This window comes from Strigops habroptila, chromosome 1 (assembly GCF_004027225.2).
Source record: "Strigops habroptila isolate Jane chromosome 1, bStrHab1.2.pri, whole genome shotgun sequence".
Lineage (NCBI taxonomy): Eukaryota > Metazoa > Chordata > Aves > Psittaciformes > Psittacidae > Strigops > Strigops habroptila.
This window is the reverse complement of record NC_044277.2, coordinates 75,857,209-75,872,956: the sequence shown is the minus strand read 5'-3', so window position 1 is coordinate 75,872,956 and position 15,748 is coordinate 75,857,209. Positions and strand designations below refer to the sequence as shown.

The following is a 15,748-nucleotide window of genomic DNA, read 5'->3' as shown; positions in this document are numbered from 1 at the left end:
GTCTGCTTAGACAATACTTCAACAGTAGAATCAACAGCCCTAATTCCCACTAAGAGACACTGAAAAGACATGAGGACGGAGATAAACACAAAAGAACTGCCATCAAAAGAATTAGGAATAATGCATAATATTTGCACATATCCAGAAAGAACATATATAGATTTTCATTTCTGATACTGTATTAGTAAGCTTCTAAAAAGGAAAAAATATTAAAGAACTGAAGTGGGAAAAGATCTCTTAGCAGGTATCATGTGTAGGAAGGGATCAAAAGATCTAAAGAGCTTTTTCTGCCAAAAGGATCATCAAGAAAAACTGAGTGGAAAACAGCATCTCTTCAGCAACAGTCTTTTGCCGCAACAGTCTTTTGCCGCAACAGTCTTTTGCCGCAACGGTCTTTTGCCGCAACAGTTAATGAGCTCAATGTCCTGAGAGGATATACAAACTACTCAAAAGCTTCAATGGAACTCCAGTATATTAAACATAGCTACCTACCTTATTATGTGAACCATAATAAACAGAAGGGTTGCCTATTTGCAAACTGGTTCCCTAAGATTTTTATCTTCCTCTGAAATAAGATCAGGATTGCACTCACCTGAATCTCATTCTGAGCTGGTTCTCTATCAGGAACTATTTTAAATACCAAAAGCATTCAGTAGCAAAGGACACATTCCATCTTTCCAAATTTTTTGTAATGTCCATCATTGTGCACAACACAAGGACCGTTCCTCTTAAATTCATTGAGCAAATTAAGAATTATTCGGAGAACCAAAAGACCCCCAAGCCTTTTAAAAGAACGTGATCATGTAGCTAAGAGAAACTAACAGAATTACATCCACCCTGAAAATATCCTATAGTGTGTACTGTATTCCCTCATTTCTAAGGTGAAATGAAAGGCACACAACCCAAATAAATCTGGGTTTTTGGGCGAAGGGAGGGTTTAGGGATTTTTTTTTTGGGGGGGGGGGGTGTTTTTGGGGGGTTGGAGAGGGTGTTATTTCTTTGGATTTTGGTGGGTTTGTTTGCTTGGTTTTAGTTATTTTTGGTTTATTGTGTTGGTTTGTTTTGGGGTTTTGTTTGGTGTTTCATGGATTGGCTTTGGGTGTTTGTTTTTTCTTTTTTGGTTGGTTGTTTTTGGGGGAGTCTTTTTTGATTGCTCTTTTTCAAGTACTTCACCAGAATGAAAACCAGCGCCTATAGAAGGCTAGTTCCTCACTCATAGCCATCCTTTTCTCTGGAACTTATCGTGTGCCAGGGGAAGACAACAGACAGCAGAAGATCCACAGCACAGAGCAGTGCTCAGTAGCTTCACTGGCAGACACCCACTATAAAAGGATGCTGAGGACCACAGCAACACATCTTGATCAATCTTAGCCAGGTATCATCTTGCACAGGGTATGAAGTAACACTCTTACATGAGTAATTAAAGCATTACATATTTGCAAAATGCTGCATTTTCACAGTTACCCCAAACATGATTTAATGAGGGGAATGGTTCCTAATGAACGTAATTATTCCAGGTAGGCTATAGAGTCTGCTTCTTCCAGAATTAAAGAACTGTTTAGACTGGAAAAGACCATTAAGGTCATCAAGTTGAACTGTTAAATTAGCACTGCCAAGTCCACCAGAACCACTAAAAAACCCAAATAAAAAAGAAAGAAGAATACAACTTTCTAGTACACACCTGAAGTTCAGAAGAAACACCTCTTCTGTTGAGAAGAATACAAACAGGTACTGACAAAACAAATATGTCTGATATCCACAGTAAACATACATTGCAGTGCTAATGAGTGGAAAGCTGGGTTCTCTTAATTTGCCTGTTTTTCAAACACAGTCTTTTTTTAAGTATATTATGGTACATGAACATCATATGAGGAAGCCAGCCTAGAATTCTCAGACTACTGCAGAAGTAAAGCAAACAAAAAAGTTAAATACTTACCTTCTGAAGGTATCTAAAAGTTAACATCACTAAAAGAAGATATAATTTTAATTTCTGCAGAATACAGCAGCTGACTTCACTGTATTTCAGCAAAATTCCAAATGAAAATATTTAACAGCGTATATTCAGAGGTATTTCAGCATTGAGTCCCTCTGCTAAAACAGTGTTTTGCTTCAGGCCTAATCCTTCAATTTGATTTTATAGAAACTGAGAAATAAATTGGAACTCATACATGGAGCTCATACACAAGCCTTCTGTTTAAAGTTGCCTCTGGATTACTGTTTAAGAGCCATATACATGAAGTGCAAACAGTATTGATTTTTTATTTGAAAAACAGTCAAGTTAATATGAAGCATCCAGCCTGGACAGAACATTCCACACTCTGCAGGTAAGTGTTAGAAGAAAGCTCCCTGATCAAAGTAAGCCCCTACAAAAACATTCAGTCTAATCTTTTAAATCAAGTTTTACACAATAATATTCCAGCTGAGACTGTGTCTAGCAAATTGCATTTAAATGGCCCACAAAAATCCATTTAGTCTTCCATTTGCCAGAAAAGCAACGGGGGTAGCAAAAACTCATGTATTCTCAAGTTTCTAACTGTAATTGATTGATGGGCAAAGAACTGCAGACAATGTCTGAGACTGGAAAAGTTAAATGGCAGTGTATATTCAAAGATAAAGAAAATTGTATTCTCAGAAAAGGAATCACAGTAGAGTATGCATGCACACTCACAGTCTACCATGCTTCCTTCTGAGCCAAGCTGTAGCTAAACAAACAGTCCCTACGGCATCCTCTGATTTAGAGAGAGGACCAGGCATCTATTTTTTGCCACCTGTCCTTCACTGAAGTACAGAAAGTGCAGAAAGCCACAATGAGAGTGACTGGACTCCAGTTTCTGCACCAGTATGGCCTCACCTCTGCATCCCTCTTAAGCGCATCACTGGTATCTCAAATTTGAATTGAGGAAGTTGCGAGGTCTGCTAGCTATGTCTGCGTTATTATTTGGCTAAGGATACTAATGCAAATTGTCTGTTCACTCGCAGACAATGTGCAGTTCACCTGGGCACATTTAATAGCGTGGCAAGCATTTTGTCTCTTTGAAACATAAAATCTCCTTTCACAACCCTACAAATGCTCAGAATCCACAGTGTGAGGAAGGGTACCATATTTTGGCCATAACTGCATCTCTCATTTCCATCAAGAGATTTAACTGATTTTGCCTTAACATCATACCTAGGACTGAAACACCACATAAGCCATTTCAAGTAGCTTGTTACTCATTTCTTGAATCCATCCTATAGAGAAACATCACAGCATTGAAACATGACAAACATAATGGTTGCAGTAGACAAGATGAAGAGTGTTTCATTTAATTGTTCAAACCGATGGCAAGATAACACCTGCTGTCAGATACTTCTTGAGATGGTTTGTTCTTTCAAGCAGGAGTCCTGCTTGACATCTTTTTTCAGCCCCTGGGAATCCATACCTGCCTAAGAAGCACTTCACACAACTGCTTCTCTGCTGTAGAGTACCCCAGAGCTTGTATCAATCAGTCCCACAGATTTCCTTTCTAGTTGTTTCAAGGCACTTCATTGATTCAACTTCAACAAGTGTTGTGTCAACTGTCTTACAGAAACAGAAGACATGCTGTGCAGAACTGGAAAGAATTAGTCTGTTTGCAAAGCTGGAAAGCAGGAGCCGCGAAAGGCCTTCTTCCTCGAACAAAAATTCTATGCTCTTCATAGAACTGGGCACTCAGGAATTCAGCTGCCACTAGAAATTCAAGAGATGCAAAGAAGCTGTCTGCAACTTGTTCAATTAAGATCATTTCACATGCCAGTGAAGGTGAAGAAGAGTTCACCTGCAATGTTTCATAGACCTTCCCACTCCATACCTAGGACACATACTTATTGCCGCACACATGTGGCTCATTCATAGAACAGCATACAATGCTATGGATTTACAATACACAGCTAAAGCAAAGAGCAGAATTGGAGCATTCTGTCCCTGCAGTAAACCAGTCTCATGGTGAAGAGCAAGATACGCTTACCAGTCTCTGTGGTGGGCAGGTACTACTGTATCATGGCAAGCAAATACTAGAGCATGGAGTGCTATAAAGGTGAATTTAACTAACAGTTATAAAATGTTATGTAAACACCCCAATTACAAGACATAACCACCACAGCTTGTACAGCATCAAACACAATCAGGCTCCTGTACTTAGCTGGTCCCTAGACACTACTTTATAACCAAATAGTATAAAAGCATTCAGTCTTGGAAACATAGAACTCTACTCGTCTTGCAGAAGGTATGAGTCTTTCTGTTCAGCTGAATCCTCCTACAGCGTAAGTCTCCTGCACTTGGGGAAAAGAGGCGGCATTAGTAAAAAATCCAGACATGCATTGGTTGATAAATGTGCCTTCCAGTAACAACGCTGGCTTCAACAGTCCCTGTTTTTCCCTAACACCACTTCCATGTCTCTGCTCTCACTTGCCTTTATGCAACTCATATGCTGCCTGGTTACAACACTCAAAGTATCTGCCAGATTATCCTACAATCCACATTAAGACAATTTATATTAAACAGATCCATGTTAGTAGCTCCTCAGCAGAAACACTTAGTAGGAGTAGCACAGGCTGAAGAAGAGGCTACTTCAGCTGTTGTCAAAGTGTTTGTCAAATCACACTTTCCTATGGGACATTAAAAAAACCCTAGGCTTACATCTGAAATTGCCTCCAAGTATAGAATACACAGCTCCACTGCCCTGAACTCTTTCTGAATCTGCACAAGAACTGATAAAAACACATCTTTACTACAGCATCTGCTAGCCTGCATTTAAGCCTCCCTCACTAATGAATTAATCAGCTGCAAACCAGTGGTGAAGATTTCAGGGTCAACATTAGTATTCACTGGCTCTACAATGGGCTAGATTAAGAACATAAATCTTAGAGATTAGTAAAGGATTACTTCACATTATCTGATTTGAAAATAAAGGAAAAAACTCATGCTGTACTGATTGAAGTAAAACAGAAATTTAAAGCAATTGTTAAGTACTGACTTCAGAGTTTCCACTATTCCTTTGTGGTTTCCAACATCACACCACCCCATCCCCAGCTGCCATACAGAGAAGTTAAAATGCTCTTATATGTTTCCTACATTTATTTTGCATCTTGGCAATTCACCTTCTTTGGGTACTTTAAAGCTTTTAGATCTAAGGCTTACAGAAACATGAAGTCTACTATTCACCCTAACTTTATTAAACATTTATTTATTGTTAAATTTATCACCTAAACTAAAAAGTAGAGATTCTAAACCAGTATCTCTCATGATTCGCAGGTGCCTCATCTTCATTCTTGATAAGGGATTATGCATGCCTAACTCTTGTGATTTGTATAGTCATTTATTACTTACATGAGCTGCTTTTACTGTACAGATTCTACAGTCATAGTCAGACTTGCCAAACTAGAACTATCCAAAGTCTATGATTTCTTTTAACCACAAGAAATAAAGCCAGACAGAGTAATCGGAGCTTTTAACTTAATTTGTAATGACAGAAGTGTAAGAAATCAGAATTATTGTTTGGTAACTACCAAGTTCAGCCAACTTACTGTGACAGAGTTGAGCAGAAATGCTAGCTAAGGCACATAAATTTATCATTTAAAAAAAAAAAAAAAATCCTTTCAGCTTACATCATTAAGCTACATAGATGTTTAATGATTTCCTCTCAGGCTTCGAAGACACTCTTGTAAAAACTAGAGCCAATACACTTTCATTTAATAGAGCACACCTACTCACACATAAGAAGGCAGCAGGGAAGGATCAGCATTTCTCTGTTCATAGGCCAATTAGTACAACATTGTATTAATACTGACATGTAAGACCATCTCCTTTCCCTAGACAGTAAAAATCTAGTGCTGGATGATCACATAGTCCAGTAATTTTAGGTGTCGTGTGCTGATCTAATTAAATCTTTGTCAGGTCTCCATGTCCATAGCTACTCTTCTGAAAACCTGGCACAAACAACTCGCACTTCATGGTGTTCATAGCATGAAAATAAGAGGCTGAGATTTAACCTAGAATGTATGCCAAAAAGCTTCCATTAGGTATAGTCTTCAAAAATAAGCTCAAAATCTGATCGCATCAAATTGCCAGTATAAAAGCTTTTGCTGAAAAAAGTAACATGCAAAATTACTCAAAACCCTCTACACTGTCATTCTGCAGAAGTATCTCAAATCCTTTGTCACAAGCTTAAATCAGAAGGTACAGCAGGTAGGAATGGAAATGGTCTTTAATTTCTGAAGAATAACTTTTTTCATTTCTATATGCTGATGGTACCGTACACAGAAGGAACAAGGAGGCAGCGTTCCTTTTCTGAAAATTACTAGGATAATGCTGTGGGGCCTGACCTGGGTAATGAGTACCAGCTGCCTACCTTCACTGGTAGCTGCATTCTTCTGGGCTTTGGTGGGTGTGTGATCTGTACTTGAACTCACGTCGGATGAGATGCTTGAGCTGCCTTTGCCTGCAAAGGAAGAAAAAGGTGGAGAGGGTGGGAGAGAGAACAAACATAAGTATCAACAGCAAAATAGAAAGACCTTCCATATCAGAACCTGGAACAATTCCAGGAAGCTTTAAACTAAGTTTAAAGCAGCTGATGTTCATTTTGTACACAGTGGGGGAGAAGTTAACTGCATTATAGCTTATGGCATGTACATCTTTACATGTACTAGAACTGCAAACAGCCTTCTGCATCGCAGGGGCTCTCATTACGTATTTGCTAAGCTCCACTGTAAATGAAAAGTTTGTGATTAACAACACGAGGAGGACTTTCACAATCAGTTTTTTCATTCAGACACCTCTAACACAGATCAGGACAAATGGACACTGACTCTCATCAGCACAGAGGGTTAAATTCAAAATTTGTTAAATGAGTTTAAATTTCTGGTTTACGTGTTCACACTATGCATTCAAGCCACTTGGTCTCATGAAAAATGATAGCAAAGTATCTGCTGTTTCCTCCTACACCATGCTCACTGCTTGATCTGATACACCTTTTTAAAACTAACTTCTACAATTGCTGTTCTTCACTTTTCATATTTTAAGTGAAAATCAGAACCAATGGATGTGTTTTCTCTTACTGTCTTCTTAAGACTTTTTCCTGCATTTCCCACATCAATGGTCTCAGACCTATATGTGGTATGTCAAACCAGGTTCATGTTGGTAACAGAAGAAATCCAAATACGAAGATAAAATTTAACTGTGATAAATACCACAGAAGAGTGGAGGGGGCTAAAGCAAAGTTCTCTTTTTGTTTACATGTGACCACCTAAGAATGAGTCACTTTCATTTCCTCTCATTCAATCTACTCAATCTCAGTTAACGACTACCAGGGAATACATTCTGCTCCACAGCAGAAACCAGACCAAGCAATCAGCAATACATGAGATAATTCTAGAAAGAAGAAAGGCAATGAATACTGTTACATTTTAAGAAGTTATCTATCCTCACAAACACTGCAACAGTGAAGCCTTTAAGAGCTACGTTGATTTTTCAATCAAAATTAGGCTGTATGCAGAAAGCTAGCTGACACCGTGTTTCTGTCACTTGAGTAAACCTATAATCATAGGAATGTTAGCAAGAGACTTTTCTGATCTGTTATTTCAATCAAACATTCCTTGGGGTTCTGGGATACAGTATGCCTGGTTTTCATAACATTAAGATGTAAAGGAGGAGGTCTGCTTTTTAAAGGTGCCACAACAGAACAAGGATTTAAGTTTTAACAGGAAACGACTGGAGAATGTGCAAACGTAGGTTGCTTCACAACCAAGGTACTGCCACTTAATCCGTCAGCCAGCCCTAGAGAATCATTCTCCCACATAAAGTTGCTTAAGTTAACATGCTCAGATTTGAGAGATGATTGTGGAGTGAAAGGATATTAAAGAGGCCAGAAAGAAGTAAAAAAATAAATGGCTAAGACTAGTAGTTGGGCGGGGTGAAGGAGAGGAGTGTATTTTCAGTGATTCACTAACTGCTTTTTACATTCCTTTAAGAAGTTAAGCAAACCCAAGAAACAGTGCCTCTTGAATATCACTTCAATTGCTCTCAAGCTGTGACACGAGTTGGAGGGGTGGACTGCGGTCTTCATAGAAATGACTGCCCCAAAATAGCTCTCCAGCTAAGGCAGCTAGAAGAAAGGCATGTGAGAAAAGAGAAGGATAAGTGTAAAATACTCTTTCCAAGGAAGAAGCCACAGAACTTGAAACATCTGCAATAGCTGATAATCAAATCGTTAATGATGTGAAAGGTATTTAGATGGAATTGCCACTACCAGCAACACCTCGTGTACCAAGCACTGCAACTACAGAGGCAGAGAACAAACTTCCAAGGAGTATCAGCACTCCTTAACAGATTAATAGAAAGAAAAAACCCAACCATCATCATTTAAAAAAAAAAAAAAAAAAAACCAAAACTGGAAAAAATTAAAAAATTATTTCCTCAAAGCAAAAAACAGGATTTACTCTTAAAAAAAAAAAAAAAAAAAAAATATATATATATATATATATTTTGAGGGGAAAAGAAAGTCAGTGATACCAAACAACAGCAGAATTACTGGCTGGTCATCTGCGGCATAGGTTGTTTTCACAAGGTAAATGCTTCCTGTGGCTACATACCTCCCTCATTAACATCAATAATATTTCTATTTGCACCACCTACAAGCAAGTCTCCAAGAGCACAACAGAAATATTTTAGCCACTGCAGGGTGCAGATTGCCAGCACATCCAATCCAACATTTACAATTATATACTTACATAGAAACTGTGAAATACCAGCTAAATATTTACCATTTAAATCTACTTGAACTTTGAAACATTAACTCCTTGGGAGAAGTTAAAACTAGAAATTAAGAAAAAGGATCCATATTGGTTACTACTTCAGTTGGATACCAGTTCTTCCTGCAGTTATAGTCACTGTTTTATGGTATGGTTAGAGTCTTCCCTAGCTGTATACAGTCCTGAAACAAACCTTCCTTGCTGCCTACTCTGAAACTCTCAATTCAGATACATGAGGGGAAGCAGGAGATGATACTTTCTAGTAAATTTTCAATGTGTTTTTAATAGACTAGCAGATGCTATATTTATTCTTTTAGCACAAAACAAAGCCATTCACTTCTAACTGACTAGATCTGGCTACTGCAGACTCATGTACACATGCAAGAGCATCCAAGTATTCTCTGGAAAACGAGTCTGATAATGGGAGAGAGTGCACCCTCAGCAAGTTCCCAGATGATGCAAAACATGGAGGAATGGTTGATACATCATGCGGTTACTGCCAGAGGGACCTCGTGAGGCTGAGAAAAATGGGCTGACGAGAACCTCAGGAAGTTAGTTCAACAGAAGGAAATGCCAAGTGCTCCATCTGGGGAAGAATAACCCCATGCACCAGTGCATGAGGACTGACCAGCTGGAAGGTGTCTTGACAGAGAATCCAGGAGGACACCAAGTTCAACATAAGCCAGCAATGTGGCAAAGGCAGCCAACAGCCCCATGGGCTGCATTAGGAGGAATATAGCCAACAGGCTGAAGGAGGTGATACTTCCCCAACTCTGCTCAGCACTGGCGAGACACATTTGGAGTGCTGGACCCAGTTCTGGGCTCCCCACTGCAGGATAGGTAGGGACATACTGAAGAGATTCCAGAGAAGGGCCATAAAGGCAAAGGGACTGGAGCATCTCTCCCAAAAGGAAAAGCTGAGAGCTGGAACCATTTACCAATATATATAAATATCTGAAGAAAGGATGTAAAGAAGGAGGCTCTGTTCAGTGATGCCCAGTGACAGGACAAGCAGCTATGTGCACAAATCAAAATAGAAGTTTCATTTAAGCATAAGATTTATTTACCTATTTTGCTCTGATGATGATCAAACACTGGGTCAGGCTGCACAGAGTCTCCGAAGCCTCTATCCTTGGAGATATTCAAAACCCGAATGGACTTAACCATGAACAGCCTGTTTTAGTTGACCTTCCTTCAAGCACTGAGGTTGAACCTGAATATCCAGAAGTCCCTTGAGGGATTTTGAAATTCAGGTACCTCTGTGAGGACAACGTTTTGTAGACCAGTAAGCTGTGTTAATCATCCTGTGATTTATTTTTTTTTCCCCTCTATCTTAAGTTCTTTAAGAAATATCTGCAAGCAATTGCACTGGTAATGAATAACGGCAAAAGTAGAAGCCATCTTCCATGGTCTTTAATGCACACCAAGTTAAAGACCCAAAACTAAACAGACATAGAAGAAAGTAGGCCTACCATCCACGGTTCATTCTCTGAGAACAACATCAAAAAGAGTCTGTAACAAATTAGGAACTTCTAAATACAAATGTTTTAAGCAGAGGTTCTGTGCTACAGGAGACACCATCTAGTCCTAAAGTCAGAAAAGACCTGACTCAGTATGAGAAGCCTTTAGCCATGCCTTACTTGGTGCCCACATAGTATTTTCAGAGTTGCAAGACAAAGGAAAGAGGCAAATTATTATTTAGTATATGGGAAAGGTGCTCCCAAACATTCAGCAAGTAGCATGAATTCCCAAGCTTAGCTCACCCGAGCTCATCTGAGACAGACTCTTCTGCAGGGCTTTTCTCAGGGCATTATCTGCCTTGAGATGCTGGAAGAGCACCAAAGAAAGGCAATGAAGCTGGTGAAAGGTCTAGAGAACAAGCCTTATAAGGAGTGGTTGAGGGAACTGGGGTTGTTTAGCCTGAAGAAGAGGAGGCTCAGGGGGAACTTTATGTCTTCTACAACTATCTGAAAGGTTGTAGTGAGGTGGGTGTCAGTCTCTTCTCCCAAGTAACAAGCGATAGGACAAGAGGAAATAGCCTCAAGTTGTGCCAGGGGACATTTAGATTGGATATGAGGAAAAATTCCATCACCAAAAGGGTTGTCAAGCATTGGAACAGGCTTCCCACGAAAGTGGTAGAGTCACCATCCCTGGAGGTATTTAAAAGACATGCAGATGTGACACTTAGGGACATGGTTCAGTAGTGGACTTGGCAGTGTTAGGTTAATGGTTGGACTCAATGACCTTGAGGGCTTTTACAACCTAAACAATTCTTTGATTCTATGACTTGCCATTGTCTAGAGTTACCTTCATATATTCAACAGTTTTTTATTTCTAAGACAGAAGTTGGAATCCAAAAGAAAGAATCAAAAAGAAAGCAAACTGTACTATGGTAGTAGGTAGATATGGTAGAAGAAAGCAATTTTCCTACAATACAACATAATTCACACCAGGAGTGAATGTAGCATGGACTTCACCACACCTGCAAAGAATCACACAGCTACACAAGTTGCAATTCAAATTATGTCTCTGACCTGCTTCTGAAGAAGCAAGATCATAGATATTTTTTTTCCATCTACTAGTTAGTGCCAAAGTCTTACAATAGTCATAGGAACAAGATTCCAGCCATCTAACCTAGTATACTATTTACTACACATTTTATTTTGATCCTGCTGGAAAGAAAATTTGAATAAGGCAAGTGTATAAGAGATACTTTGTCTGAACACTGTCTCTGTCTCCAGCTCTTTGTAGCCAAAGGATTTATTTTTTTTTTTTAGTCATAGATGTCTTTGTACTCAATAACCCTATGACCTTGTTAAATCCACCTTCTCTCTTTTGGTGTTATGAGTATTAAAATAATGTGTTCCATTTTCTTTCCATCACAGATGGCTAAACCAACTAAAATGTTAGGCTTGTTTGTTTTACAAAAAATGTTTGCATCTTCAGTTTTGCTACCAAAATAAATACCTATTATTAATGAAAGAGACACTACAGACTATCCAATGAAACACTACCAGAAGGCTGTGCGCTGGGTGGTCTTGCTCCAGATTTCAATATCGCTGCAAAAAAGCAGTAGCTTTTCCCTGCTACTTGTATAGCTAGTTATAATCTCCTATTTATTTATTTATTTTTTATCCCATAAACATACCATTAGCACTGCAAAACACCTCTATCTATGTATTTCAGGCTGTTAAAAACTTGCAGGACAGAATCAAGACTAAATACACACAAGGCATCTTAGCCAAATGGAAACATTTGATAAATGCTGTAACCGAAGCAGCATGAACCAGTGAAAAGTAACTTTGGATTCTACTAGTCATACTCACTGCTGAAAAGTGTCAAAGATGTCACAAGTCAGTCAGAACAGAAGCAATGTAATTTAAACTTATGCAGTATAGTCTAACTGTACAAGACTCAAAAAAATTTTCAGAAGCACATACGCAAAACTTGTCACATTATGGACAGTATGTGACAGGACACATTTCTGACTGTATGACCGTCACCTGTTGCATTTGGTTTTTTCCTCATTGTAACTGCACATCCAGGCAGATAAACAGAGGCTGCTTGAGTTATGCAATGCAAGTTGTAAGAAACACAAGGCTCATTGACCTGTGTGATAGATGAAGGTGTGTCCTGGCATTGAGTCCCTTTTACTCTGCTCTGGAATAGTTTTACGAGGGTTTGGTTTTTTTTTTCCCCAGCACATTTTCTCTTGGGTTCAGATGCATGTGCGTTTTTGTGCTTTATTTTACACGCCCTTCTTAAGATCACATACAAATAGGCTGACTTCTTTGAAAATAACAGCAGTATTATTCTTGACATCAAGTTTTAATCCACTAACACCTGCCTTCAGCAGGCGGTGACAGTTACCTCAGGAGTTACATGGACAGTGGGGCCAAATCGATCCTGAAGTGAAACATTAGACAAAATGCTAAAACAGAAAAAGAAAATATAGTAATTGAGGAGAAAAAAAAAGAGCAAAAAGCAGTAAAGTCCAAAATAATAAGAGCCATTAATCTTTTTAATTGTCCAAAAGCATTATAGTGCAATGATTTGTTTACTTAAACCATCAATTCTTATACAAATTACATTGATCAATTCAACTTCTGAATATGAAAGGGCATATGCATATGATATGGCTTTTCTACCAGATGATCATTACTTTCGCTTTTATATCTTCAGACAAGATTTTTTTTAATCAAGTATATGACAACTGCATCAAGAAGAGATCCAGGAAAAACAATCCAAACCTCAAAGCATCAAAGATTATGCAAGAGGAAAGAAAAATCTCTTTTCCTTCTCCTGTTTCCACAACATACATTATGCTGGCCCAAATATTCAAAACCTCAAACGTATCTTGTTTACAATCTGTGCCTCTGGAGATCATGGACTCCCAGTAGATTTTTAAGTATCCCCACAGAAATCAGCAGCCTGCTGCAATACTTAGGCTTTGTGGATACATGGCGCCCTTTAAAGATGCAATATATCAATTCATTTATCCACAGTAAAAGCAAAGTTGGACTACACACTGTGGACAATCATTCTCCTTGGACTTTATATTTCTACCAGTGGAAATTATATGACATAAAACTGGTTTCCATTTATTAACTCTTTTAGCTACTGAACAAACTACCACTGATTTAACATTGAAGGTACCTACCTAGAAGCATTGTCATTCACTGAACTGCTTTCAGGATGGGTTATATGTTAATTTATTAACCCATATTGTCCTTCTGCCCCAGAAGCTTAGGAGTAGGGTTCTCAAGTGATTCCCCCCTGCCCCAGCCTAAATAAAACAGGTGCCAACATAACATGCACAGGCTCCAAATTGCATTGCACCCAGCATTTGTCAGGATATGATTAAAAAAACCCAACCAAACAAAACAGTAATCTGCACAAACTCCAACCCCAAGGAAATGAAATTAAATAAGCTGAATATTCCACAGGAAGGGCACTGAAGATTAACGAGTTTGCAGATATGTGGTAGCCCTGGCACTTTGGGACCGTATTTGCTAGAATTTTCAAGAGTACAAGAGTACAATTTTTACATTATTTTTATTTTTAAATCATAACTCCAACTTCCAGGATCACTTAGTTTGGCTGTAAAAATTGGCATAAATTAGCTATGAAACAGTATACTTAGTTCTGCAGCACTTCTGTCAGTCCTAAGCTAAATTTCAACTCAGACTATAGAAGCCAATTTGGCCTTCATTACTGTTCTTCCGGTCCCTGTCTTCCCCACCTTTTCAAGTACCCCAGCATGCCACAGAACCCCCTGCAAACACTAGCAGAACACAACTAGTGCACTAAAGTATCTCCAGAAGAGAGTCAGTAACCTTAGTAACTTTTAGTATTTTTAGGCATTTGTCCTCCGTGCGGGTGCCTGGGTGCTGGCCAAAGGTGTCTGCCTGGGCTTCCCCTTGTGCACAGCAGCTGGGGCCGCTGGTGCTGGACATAGCCAGTTCCAGCTGTGTCCAACAGCCCCACCACAAGGCAGAGCTGAGCCCCTCAGCCATGGTCAGGCACCTCGGAGTAGCAAAGCCTTGAGACACAGCCTCTTAATGTCACCCTTTTTAATCAGTGTTACAAGATTCAGCAAGCCACTTGCAAGGAGAATCTGTAACGCCAAAGGAAATTAGGATTGATTTATTGCTGATATAAATATAACTGTGGAAGTTCTGCAGCTAATAAGAAACAACGGTTTATCCACTATATAGCAAAATGCTTGAAAAACTTACATTTTAATGTATGGGATTGATTTTTTCAGAACTGTTTAGCAGAATGATGTTTACTGCTAACAAGGCAAGCCTATTCAGAAAAGCTGGATTAAAAATGTAAAGCTTAAGAATCTGTGTCTATATGAACAAATTACTTGCTGTGGTGAAAGTCTACTGGGTTCGTAGTTGTGACATCCGTAACTCACATCTTGGTGCCAAATAAGCTCACCATGATTTCAGAATGGCTGAAGACTTTATTTAATGAAGTCTTCAAGTGGGCTCATCTAATCTAATGACTGAAAAGAGGCGGGACACATATTTTAGTTTTCTGAAGTAACCTGTCTCACTCCTGTACCTTCACCTCCCTGTGTAACAGTTGATGACACTGGCCCATTTTCTAGTGAATTTCAGCACTCACTAATGAGCCTCGTTAGCCAAGAACTTCAAATGGGGCTGCTAAGGCCACCACCATTTTTGAAGATGGTACTTCTCTGCTTATAAAAGCATTTCACAATAGAGTGATGAACAGCAAGCGCATAGCACTGCTGCGTTTACAAAGAAGTAATATTGTGTCAAACTACTCTGGTACAAGGCCTTTCTTTGAAGCCTGTTAAACAGCCTGTGCGCCAAAAGGTAATGCTAATTTGCAGCCAAACTGCACTCAACTCAAGTGTTAAGCGCTACATTTCAAACACTGGTAAAAGCACATAAACAGTTCAGTCTAGGAGGTAAATCCTAAGTAATGTTGCATAAGAAGGAAAGAATGCAAGTGTACTTCTTACTTGAACTCAAAATGAGAAAACAAGATATCTGTAATATCTCTTTTTATTTGTTAACAAGACTAGCATGTCTCATGACTGAGTCTTAAAATACAACCTTTTACTGAAATGGCTTAGCCTGTACTCCAAAAGCCATTCCTACTCTGTAGCCGCCTACTTTGCCATAGAAACAGGAGAATAAAACTTTGGTCTTCCTACCAATCAGAGTTTTCTTAGAAACTATTACATTCATCCAATATTGGGGTTTTCATTACAAATTGTCTTCCAATCACCAACATGTTTTAAGAGGGGTATTTACTCAAGAAATGCAGTTCTAAAATTTAGCTAGAAACAATGCTTCCTTAGTATATATTATCTAACTTTAACTGTACTAATTCAACAGCCAAAATAATTATTAAACCAACGCAAAAAAATAATAAACACAATTGAGTTGGAGCAAAACGAAATTTTTTTCTTTGGCTATAAGTAATCACTGAGAAAATAACT

The 15,748-nt window shown here is 38.8% G+C and overlaps 1 protein-coding gene across 1 annotated transcript in view; it reads right to left on the bottom strand.

The window, feature by feature from the left end:
• FBXL7 (F-box and leucine rich repeat protein 7) overlaps window positions 1-15,748 on the bottom strand; it is a 180,069-nt gene that overhangs the window by 131,437 nt on the left and 32,884 nt on the right. The window contains exon 2 of the mRNA XM_030505054.1: window positions 6,369-6,458. Within this exon, the coding sequence (XP_030360914.1) occupies window positions 6,369-6,458 (90 nt within the window). The remainder of the gene's footprint in view (window positions 1-6,368; window positions 6,459-15,748) is intronic.